The sequence below is a fragment of the Perkinsus marinus genome (genome assembly GCF_000006405.1).
Source record: "Perkinsus marinus ATCC 50983 genomic scaffold scf_1104296969602, whole genome shotgun sequence".
Lineage (NCBI taxonomy): Eukaryota > Perkinsozoa > Perkinsida > Perkinsidae > Perkinsus > Perkinsus marinus.
The window spans coordinates 1,202-10,924 of record NW_003202766.1 but is presented as its reverse complement, the minus strand read 5'-3'; the positions used below and the strand labels follow the sequence as shown (position 1 = coordinate 10,924).

The following is a 9,723-nucleotide window of genomic DNA, read 5'->3' as shown; positions in this document are numbered from 1 at the left end:
ATGCGGCCTACCATGCGAGAGATATAGTAGCAGTTAGCGATCTCAGGTACGCGTTTAAGACCTAATCAGACTCTTGGCCGCGGGATGGTTGACGACGGTACGTCCGAGAAGGGATTCAGATGTCCCTCTTCAAGTATCACAGGAATACTCAATCACTACATGAGTGATATGCACCGCTAGTCTAATGGTTAGGATATCTGCCTTCCAAGCAGATGGTCCGGGTTCGATTCCCGGGCGGTGCAGTCCGTATCAACGAGAGAAGGGTCTCTAGGCTATCGTAGAATAGTTATGCTCAGCACGTCAGGGCGATACAGGAGTTTCTATGTATGAGCAGCTTGGCGCAGTGGATAGCGTGTTGGGCTCATAACCCAAAGGTCCTTTGATCGAAACAAGGAGCTGCTATTCATTACAATACACTCGAGATGGTTATTAAACTGAGAGGTGCAGCTTATCGACTGCATAGATCAGTCTTACCGAAAAATTTCCACTAAACAGAGTCGGTGTTTTCGTACCATTCCGTGCGGTTGGCCCAACCGTGCCAGTTCAGGGGAAAAACAACATTAATAAAGCGTTGTCCATGCATAGAAAAGAGCTATTCACCTAGAGCAGAACTCCTTGCAGGAATGATGAATGACCGCCCGGTACCGCAGAACGCGTTGCGGAGATGAAACAACCGCCCAAATTCACGAGCCGCCGCATGCGGTTTCAAAATGTGCTTGCAAGCAGGAACTTCGATGTCACGAAAAAGTTGTGCAGCTTGTGCCGAGCTAGCTGTAGTATGCGATGAGAACTTCAGCAGTTGGAGTTATCAACCGAGATAGAATGCGGCCTACCATGGGAGAGATATAGTAGCAGTTAGCGATCTCAGGTACGCGTTTAAGGCCTAATCAGACTCTTGGCCGCGGGATGGTTGACGACGGTACGTCCGAGAAGGGATTCAGATGTCCCTCTACAAGTATCACAGGAATACTCAATCACTACATAAGTGATATGCACCGCTAGTCTAATGGTTAGGATATCTGCCTTCCAAGCAGATGGTCCCGGGTTCGATTCCCGGGCGGTGCAGTTCGTATCAACGAGAGAAGAGCCTCTATGCTATCGTGGAACAGTTATGCTCAGCACGTCAGGGCGATACAGGAGTTTCTATGTATGAGCAGCTTGGCGCAGTGGATAGCGTGTTGGGCTCATAACCCATAGGTCCTTTGATCGAAACAAGGAGCTGCTATTCATTACAATACACTCGAGATGGTTATTAAACTGAGAGGTGCAGCTTATCGACTGCATAGATCAGTCTTACCGAAAAATTTCCACTAAACAGAGTCGGTGTTTTCGTACCATTCCGTGCGGTTGGCCCAACCGTGCCAGTTCAGGGGAAAAACAACATTAATAAAGCGTTGTCCATGCATAGAAAAGAGCTATTCACCTAGAGCAGAACTCCTTGCAGGAATGATGAATGACCGCCCGGTACCGCAGAACGCGTTGCGGAGATGAAACAACCGCCCAAATTCACGAGCCGCCGCATGCGGTTTCAAAATGTGCTTGCAAGCAGGAACTTCAATGTCACGAAAAAGTTGTGCAGCTTGTGCCGAGCTAGCTGTAGTATGCGATGAGAACTTCAGCAGTTGGAGTTATCAACCGAGATGGAATGCGGCCTACCATGGGAGAGATATAGTAGCAGTTAGCGATCTCAGGTACGCGTTTAAGGCCTAATCAGACTCTTGGCCGCGGGATGGTTGACGACGGTACGTCCGAGAAGGGATTCTGATGTCCCTCTACAAGTATCACAGGAATACTCAATCCCTACATAAGTGATATGCACCGCTAGTCTAATGGTTAGGATATCTGCCTTCCAAGCAGATGGTCCGGGTTCGATTCCCGGGCGGTGCAGTTCGTATCAACGAGAGAAGGGTCTCTAGGCTATCGTAGAATAGTTATGCTCAGCACGTCAGGGCGATACAGGAGTTTCTACGTATGAGCAGCTTGGCGCAGTGGATAGCGTGTTGGGCTCATAACCCAAAGGTCCTTTGATCGAAACAAGGAGCTGCTATTCATTACAATACACTCGAGATGGTTATTAAACTGAGAGGTGCAGCTTATCGACTGCATAGATCAGTCTTACCGAAAAATTTCCACTAAACAGAGTCGGTGTTTTCGTACCATTCCGTGCGGTTGGCCCAACCGTGCCAGTTCAGGGGAAAAACAACATTAATAAAGCGTTGTCCATGCATAGAAAAGAGCTATTCACCTAGAGCAGAACTCCTTGCAGGAATGATGAATGACCGCCCGGTACCGCAGAACGCGTTGCGGAGATGAAACAACCGCCTAAATTCACGAGCCGCCGCATGCGGTTTCAAAATGTGCTTGCAAGCAGGAACTTCGATGTCACGAAAAAGTTGTGCAGCTTGTGCCGAGCTAGCTGTAGTATGCGATGAGAACTTCAGCAGTTGGAGTTATCAACCGAGATGGAATGCGGCCTACCATGGGAGAGATATAGTAGCAGTTAGCGATCTCAGGTACGCGTTTAAGGCCTAATCAGACTCTTGGCCGCGGGATGGTTGACGACGGTACGTCCGAGAAGGGATTCTGATGTACCTCTACAAGTATCACAGGAATACTCAATCCCTACATAAGTGATATGCACCGCTAGTCTAATGGTTAGGATATCTGCCTTCCAAGCAGATGGTCCGGGTTCGATTCCCGGGCGGTGCAGTCCGTATCAACGAGAGAAGGGTCTCTAGGCTATCGCAGAATAGTTATGCTCAGCACGTCAGGGCGATACAGGAGTTTGTACGCATGAGCAGCTTGGCGCAGTGGATAGCGTGTTGGGCTCATAACCCAAAGGTCCCTTGATCGAAACAAGGAGCTGCTATTTATCATAATACACTCGAGATGATTACCAAACTCAAAGGTGCAGCTTATCGACTGCATAGATCATAAATTTTCACTAAACAGAGTCGGCGTTATCGTACCATTCCACGTGATTGACCCCATCGTGCAAGTTCATGAAGGAACAGCGTTGATAAAGCGTGTCCGTCCAAAGAAAAGTTATCTGTCCGTTATCGAGGAGTTACTCCTCGATAACCGATTAACTCTGCTTAGCATCATTAACCATTCCTCAGGAGTAGTTACGCCTAACACGTCGATGGGATACCGAAGTGTTTGAACGTGAGCAGTTTGGTGCAGTGGATAGCGTGTTGGGCTCAGTGGGCACCACATGAGCGGATGAGGCTTCTAACAGCTCATTTAGGTTCAACTGCTGAAATTCAGCAGTTATTACTGAAATTCCTGAGACTGAAATTTTATTACTGAAATTACTTTACTGAAATTCAACCCGGCATATTAGGGGCTCTATCCGACCGTCAGAATATATGATACTGTGGTAATAGCCGTGAGAATGTAGCCATCAAACAAGATGAGATGATGTGAACACAAGTACGTCCAAACAGCATTGAAACCCATTCTCAGCGACAATGTTCAGTGATGCAGCAACTTCATTGGAGCGGAGCGAAATACGTATCACATATTAAAATACAGCTGCAAGAGCAATGGTGAATCACCATTAGTGATATTATCAATTCATCCCATCAGGTAGAGCCATAGCGGATTTTAAACAGTCTCGACATCGATTCAGTATAATCTTCATATCATCTTCAGTGATAATTCGTACAGTGTTGGTCGCCTAATTCAGCAACGTTACCCAGGATCCAACTTTCCACCAAGAATCGCACAGACATAAAACTCACGCTGAACTTCCTCAACTCTGCCTTGAATGTGTCGATGAATGTTCTGAATCCAGTCGCCAGGATTTGCTGTTGGTAGGTTGGGAGCTCTCCGAACTCCTCTCGGGCTGCCACGTGTACTGCTTCCGGAGCTATCACATGCACAATAATTCTTCCTCCATTTTCAGCCTACCATTACTCATCTCGCTGCCAACAATCTCCATGAGTTCAGCGATTTCCATCGAAGTCTCCTCAGCTTGTTGTTTCTGAGGTACAGCATATCTCCATCGCTAATGTGTGTAGATTCACTTCAACGTCTCCGTCCAGCGGCCATTCCCCCGTCCGTCTCCACGCTGCAATACAGTACCTTTCTACTACATCATACTGCAGTGGAAGAGCATAACTACCGACAAGCCTCCCAGTCCTCACAGTCTGTGCAGTGTGTAATGACTTGTGAAGGGTCACTGCTTATGGTGAGGCACACATCGCATATCAACGGCTCATCATCTAGCGCCCCATAACAAACCTAGCCAACCGAAATTCACATCGTCTCACCTTTGCCACCAGCAGCCTTCAACGTTTCACTTCTAGCTGCCCAAGTCAACAGTCTCGAGGCATGCCCCCTAGGGCATGTGACATCACCCTAAGGGGGCCCTATTCATCTCCTACACATTGCACCATGCTTACCCCCATTTCCTCCCCTGGCTTATACGGTGGGACGTCTTTCCACTCCTGCGGTACCCCTTTGCTGTCCCGCAGCGTATGGTCTGGCTCCACTCTAACCTTGGCAGTCTCTGCCGGGAATTCAGCTCCGTGACCCGTATAGCTCAGGTTAGCATCACCTGCTTATGATAGTACCACAGACAAGAGTCGGGCATTATCACCTGTATCAGCTGTGATGCTCTCCACCGTTGCAGGCCACCATACTCGCGATACAGCATCAGGATCGTCAGAATCAACCTGTATTAGGAAGCAGTGTGGGAAAATATGCATACGACCAACTACATGTATTAGTAACGAAATGAGAGTTTTGAGGAGATTTTCTGATAATTCTCATTGGTTCTCGTATACCTCTACTGGAATTCGTATACAAACTTGTATAATTAGCTTTGGAAACTCCTGAGCTCAACTGAGGTAAGCCGAGAATCTTCGTAGCATATACACTAAGTAGCATGTACTTTTCACAATGCCAGTACTATACACATAGGAGCGTCAATTGAAGATGATCGCGAAAAACCCACCTCGTCATCAATCAGCTCCCACCTGACCAAAATTTCCATGCCCTTCTTGAGGCCGTGTAAGACGTCCTCTTCCTTCTCCTGATGGGACACCTTAGCCTTCCTGAACAGCAGCAATCACACTCTCCACTATCTCAGTTACCACCCTGACTCCCATTGGAGAGCTTACGATAAAATAACCACCAAATTGATCTCGTCGAAAAACAACAGCGACAAAAAAACAGCAGTTTGTTACCAGCGATCACATTTTATCATATTCATCTGATCACCATCCGTAACAATTTTACTTGTGTTGTTGTTGTTGCTCAATAGCAGAGGTGCTGCTGGCCTCCTCCTCCCCCTCCTGCGAACTCATGCTTGACACGGGCCTTTTCGACATACTACACGAGAAATCCCAACCGACTGACTCAAAAAACGACGAGTGCGATTCAGTAACAAACCCAACACACATTGTTTAACAACCAGAGACAAAATTTCAGCAATGATATTTCTCTAGAGGTGTTTTAAAAATCACTCCGGGGCCGGCAGATACGTATCAACAGCATTGCTGCTGCTACTGCTGCTTGACGATGTATTGGCCGCTGCCGCTACTGCAGGAACCCTCACTTGCCACAATGGTCGGGCTGACTCCAGACGATGTGTCGGCACGTCAATCACCAATACGTAACTACCACAACCACTACAAGGGGAGATACGAACAACACATTCTAAAGAACTTATTTTTCCAATTCGGGAAAAAACATATACCAGCAACGATTTCGAATATGACGGTTTCATTCCAATGTATAAGAGCTAACCATGCTTTGTTAAAAACTCTCATTCGTTTTCGAGAAACACTAAATTTTCGGAGAATTTGCCCAACAAAAAACGCTCCTTACCTATTCCCTGTTATTATCAGGCGACGGCCCTGCTCGTCGAATTGATGAGCTGCATAGGGGAAGTCCGCCGGTACACCGTCTACTGTTGCCAAGAAGGATCGCAGCACCGCATGCTCCGGATTATAACTAAAACAATAGAGCTCACCAATGACCGGTATAATATCCCCGACGTGCCTCCTGATAACCATGTCATCGCCATAGAGCATTCTAGGAAGCCTCATTCTCTTAGCCATAGCTCCAGCATTCTTCGACGTAGCAGCACCAGTAGTAGCAGTAACGCCTTCTGCCGTGCTACGAGTGAAGTCCAGGAAGCCCACCATAGGCTTGGTAACTAGTCCTCCCACACCACGAAGGATACCCTTGCCGAGGCCGTTGATACCCTAACAAAGCTCAGATAGAATTCTCGATAATTTTGTCTCGATTTTTTCAAGGTACGGGTTCTAAGGACGTGGAGTTCAATAGCATCTACTTCAAGAATTCAGCTCCCAACTCGCCTCAGATGAGAAACTCCGGCATTGTACAATTTGGCAATGTTCAGACTGCGCGTACTGTATGCAACCGACAGGGAAAAGAGGGTTGCCACTATAGATTCCAGTGAGCATTCTCATCGGCTCTTACTTCGTAGTGGACAACCACAAATTCACATTTTGCTATAAAAATTCCACATGTATAGAATTCATATTGCCGAAAGCGATACCACAATCTCAGGTCAACTACCTCTTGTTCAACCGCCTCCACCGGTTTCAGTACAAGGCCAGAGATACCCGAGAGTATACCTCTACCAAACGATGCAGCACCAACAGCAACACCGTCCCCCATATGGACTGGCCTATTACGCTGAGCAAACCGTTGGCGGTCTTGCTGGAATCTGGACAATACAATAACAATAATAACAAACGAAGCATCTAAGAGGACCCACTCGTCGTCCTGTGTGAGGACACTCATGGTCTGTGCTGCTGTCCCTGCTATCTTTCCCAAGGAGTTGAACACACCGAAAGCTGTATTCCGCACGAACGACCGCGCTCCCTTCGCCGTACCACCAGCAACACTCAGAACATCACCAGCGCTTTGAACCTGACCTCGAATGAATCTTCGACTTCGACGACCTGACCAAAGATGTGCTCACATTCATAATGGCCGAGTAAGGCTCGTAGAATAGATCTGAAATCCCCTGACTGACGTGATTGAACAGACCTATAGGATTCCCAATAGCATCGGCCGATCCCATAATCGTTCGGAGCTCCCGGAACCTGACAAGAGCTTAAACTACTACTACTACCACTCGCTGAGGAACTTGCTTACAATTGATGCTTATAATGTTCTGCTATTATGGTATGGAGAGAACTACGGCTAACACTTAGACTGTATAGGATCAATGCGTTCAATTGCACCGGGGAATGGTCCACTGCTGACATCGATGCTAATACACGATACACCAGACTGTAGCTGAAATGGAGTAAATCAATTGACAGTGGGGCGGCTGCATAAACTCACTCCTTCAGGAATTTCTGTTCGGTGCTGCCCGGAGAGAACGACACGAACACCCTAGTCGGATGCAAAGTAAAAACCTGTCACCAACCGTTCTGCTTTTATCACTAACCGTCCTGTTACATCGAAATGAAGATCATTGCTGCTGTCCTCAGGCAGAAGCTCAATCTCTGGCTTTACCTCAGCGGGCCACTGTCGACCCTTACCATTGGCGTCGGAGTGAATTCCATCTATCAGCGACACCTAAGGGGAGTTAGTGAGAGTTTCAATGGTGCCGCTATACTCACCATGTCGAATATGAAGCCGAAGTCAAATGCCAGTTCAGACTCCTGCACGAGAATGCTCAGGTTATCGAAATATCTGAGAAAAAATACTGCGGTCAGGAATCGAACTCGGGACCTTTCTACGTCAAGCTAGCTTCTATATCCCTCAACGAAGCAGCGACTTCCAGCATTGGATGAGATGCTCTCTGTGGGACTCCTTGCTGCTGCTGCTGTGACCGTGAGTTCCCTGACACAGACACCCGTGGTGAAATATATGTTCGCTTTCCTCAACTGAGCTCACGAATTCCCTCACTAATTATAGGAAATTATAGACTAATTCGGGTAGGCATGTGAAGAAACCAACGAGAATTTCCCTAAAATTCCTCAGAATTTTCATATTGTCACCAACACATAGACATGGTCAACAACCAATACGAGGACCAACAGTGTGGCACCTGTCGAGGAACGGGCGAACATGACGGGATATACTGCACTGAGGTTCTGATTATCCACTCTAATATCTTGTACGGCTAGATGGAAATCCCTGAGGCAAAAGAATTTCAATTACGGCACGATAATCATACAATGCATGGCAGACCTGTGGTGATGCTTTATACTAGCAACGCCTTCAATCCCGATGATACCAGCAAAGAGTAGCTCGCTCCTGGGCCGACCTCGCACCGGTCCGATCAATGATACACCTATACCCTTGAATTCTGCTCGGTAACTGATAACGGAGCGCCATAATTTGTCAAATATCCATCCATCCGACAAAAGAGCGCTCGCCCTACACAGAATCTACTGCTCTATCTTGACGTTTACTCCCAGTTAATGGTCGTTGTCCTCTATCAGAGCCCGCCCGAATAGGCCCGGCAGGCAATGCCAGACGAGACACCCCTGTTCCGATAGCACTGCGACAGCAAGTATACATTATCAATGATACAGCGTAAGCTTACTCATTATAGAGGATGAAGACCTTAGTTGGTCCACTGCTCGTCACCTTATACTGGAGCCTTTGACTGCGGCCTCTGAGGGGTGCTACTAATACACCAGAATGCTCGAATGCTGGAGCACTAGGCCCGCCACTCTGAGCCGAGGCCCTCGCAGCTGACGCCTGACTGTTGCTTTGTTCTGGTATGAAGTCAACAATAGTGCCTAAAGGTAAGTGCGCAACTTCCCACCACGTGGTGAAGGCCAGGCCTCGACTCACTCCTTTTCGAGGCGGGGTCTAACAGAATCTCCAGTTTCTTAGGCTTGGTCGGCTCATACCAGGCAAACGGAGTTGAAGAGTGGCGGAGGAGTGGTATGAAATAGGCCTGAAAATACAGAATTGAGGCCAACAACAAGGCCTGATCCTACCCTAGTATGAGCCTGTCGAACCCACATAGAATTGTCAGAGTTGTTGCGTAGTGAGTAACTCGCAATGGTATAGTCCTCAGCGCCGAAGACAATAAACACACAACTGCGGTATGGCCGTACATCAACTCGTATATTCATGAACATTCCTGAAATGGGAATACGCCAAGCTTGAGAGTGGAGGTAATAAGGGATACCTTCCGTCTCTTGAAACACTTGACAAACAGCATCGCCAACAACACGGTCAACCGCGAGATGACCTGACCTACACACCGAAAGGTCCCCGGTTCGATCCCGGGGTAAGACATCTTACCAACCCCATCCAGCGTCCTTGAGCTTCACTTGCAGCATCTTAGGCAGATCGACTTGCCACCATTTAAAGCTCGTCTGCTGGTCCGGTTCCAAGTCAAGTGCCGTGGCAGAAGGCGAGTCCTACAAACGACGACATCCTGTTAGTAAGTCAACTGAGATGGTCCACCAAAAGTCATTCCATTTTGCTTTTCCAGTACGAATACACACCAGGGAATCGCCATAGTAGATAGGGTACTATACCTTCCTACCACGCTAATATATTGGAAATGTGTCGGTTGCATAAAGTCATAAAATACTCAAAACGTAAGAGTATTCACTATCATCATCATCATAATCATTCAGATGATCCGAAATATCCACATTCCAGGCGACCTAGGTCTATGCAGCATCAACTATATCCAGCTTAGGCGCATGCCAGAGCCCTAGCCACTCCTTACAGCTTGCTTCACTAGTATCGACCGGTCCGTCA

General features: G+C 47.6%; 3 protein-coding genes and 8 non-coding genes across 11 annotated transcripts in view; 8 read left to right on the top strand and 3 right to left on the bottom strand.

Moving 5' to 3' along the window:
• The first annotated feature begins 170 nt into the window (after positions 1-170).
• Pmar_PMAR011269 lies at positions 171-242 on the top strand. The gene has a single exon. It is a non-coding gene; the product is annotated as a tRNA-Gly (tRNA).
• An 87-nt stretch (positions 243-329) lies between these two features.
• On the top strand, positions 330-402 carry Pmar_PMAR011268. Its single transcript has one exon. It is a non-coding gene; the product is annotated as a tRNA-Met (tRNA).
• A 590-nt stretch (positions 403-992) lies between these two features.
• On the top strand, positions 993-1,065 carry Pmar_PMAR011267. The gene has a single exon. It is a non-coding gene; the product is annotated as a tRNA-Gly (tRNA).
• An 87-nt stretch (positions 1,066-1,152) lies between these two features.
• Positions 1,153-1,225, top strand: Pmar_PMAR011266. Its single transcript has one exon. It is a non-coding gene; the product is annotated as a tRNA-Met (tRNA).
• Positions 1,226-1,815: 590 nt separating this feature from the next.
• Pmar_PMAR011265 lies at positions 1,816-1,887 on the top strand. The gene has a single exon. It is a non-coding gene; the product is annotated as a tRNA-Gly (tRNA).
• An 87-nt stretch (positions 1,888-1,974) lies between these two features.
• Pmar_PMAR011264 lies at positions 1,975-2,047 on the top strand. The gene has a single exon. It is a non-coding gene; the product is annotated as a tRNA-Met (tRNA).
• Positions 2,048-2,637: 590 nt separating this feature from the next.
• Positions 2,638-2,709, top strand: Pmar_PMAR011263. Its single transcript has one exon. It is a non-coding gene; the product is annotated as a tRNA-Gly (tRNA).
• An 87-nt stretch (positions 2,710-2,796) lies between these two features.
• Positions 2,797-2,869, top strand: Pmar_PMAR011262. Its single transcript has one exon. It is a non-coding gene; the product is annotated as a tRNA-Met (tRNA).
• Positions 2,870-3,444: 575 nt separating this feature from the next.
• Positions 3,445-5,348, bottom strand: Pmar_PMAR011261 (hypothetical protein). The gene is made up of 10 exons (XM_002767902.1): positions 5,245-5,348; positions 4,961-5,060; positions 4,604-4,679; positions 4,407-4,561; positions 4,275-4,362; positions 4,127-4,226; positions 4,029-4,086; positions 3,919-3,985; positions 3,744-3,871; positions 3,445-3,679 (listed from the first exon to the last, which is right to left on the bottom strand). The coding sequence occupies exons 1-10, from the start codon at positions 5,334-5,336 to the stop codon at positions 3,572-3,574; spliced, it is 972 nt and encodes a 323-aa protein (XP_002767948.1). The 5' UTR covers positions 5,337-5,348; the 3' UTR covers positions 3,445-3,571.
• Positions 5,349-5,831: 483 nt separating this feature from the next.
• Positions 5,832-7,777, bottom strand: Pmar_PMAR011260 (vacuolar protein sorting 13A, putative; the record flags this gene model as incomplete). Its single annotated transcript, XM_002767901.1, has 9 exons — positions 5,832-6,215; positions 6,553-6,703; positions 6,755-6,909; positions 6,962-7,085; positions 7,138-7,281; positions 7,330-7,403; positions 7,447-7,566; positions 7,611-7,683; positions 7,731-7,777. The coding sequence occupies 9 exons, from the start codon at positions 7,775-7,777 to the stop codon at positions 5,832-5,834; spliced, it is 1,272 nt and encodes a 423-aa protein (XP_002767947.1).
• A 761-nt stretch (positions 7,778-8,538) lies between these two features.
• Pmar_PMAR011259 (hypothetical protein) overlaps positions 8,539-9,723 on the bottom strand; it is a gene marked incomplete at both ends in the record, with an annotated part of 1,592 nt that continues 407 nt past the window's right edge. Inside the window, 5 exons of the mRNA XM_002767900.1 lie at positions 8,539-8,741; positions 8,797-8,902; positions 8,946-9,091; positions 9,140-9,207; positions 9,256-9,374. Coding sequence (XP_002767946.1) covers positions 8,539-8,741; positions 8,797-8,902; positions 8,946-9,091; positions 9,140-9,207; positions 9,256-9,374 — 642 coding nt within the window. The remainder of the gene's footprint in view (positions 8,742-8,796; positions 8,903-8,945; positions 9,092-9,139; positions 9,208-9,255; positions 9,375-9,723) is intronic.

What these genes read in the sequence shown, in the direction of transcription:
- Pmar_PMAR011261 (XM_002767902.1), bottom strand. Translation starts at nt 5,336, where the DNA reads ATGTCGAAAAGGCCCGTGTCAAGCATGAGTTCGCAGGAGGGGGAGGAG. An exon ending in GAGCAACAACAACAACACAA is followed by an intron (nt 5,061 to 5,244) that starts GTAAAATTGTTA and finishes GCTGCTGTTCAG; the next exon opens with GAAGGCTAAGGTGTCCCATC. An exon ending in GAGGACTGGGAGGCTTGTCG is followed by an intron (nt 4,087 to 4,126) that starts GTAGTTATGCTC and finishes TGTAGTAGAAAG; the next exon opens with GTACTGTATTGCAGCGTGGA.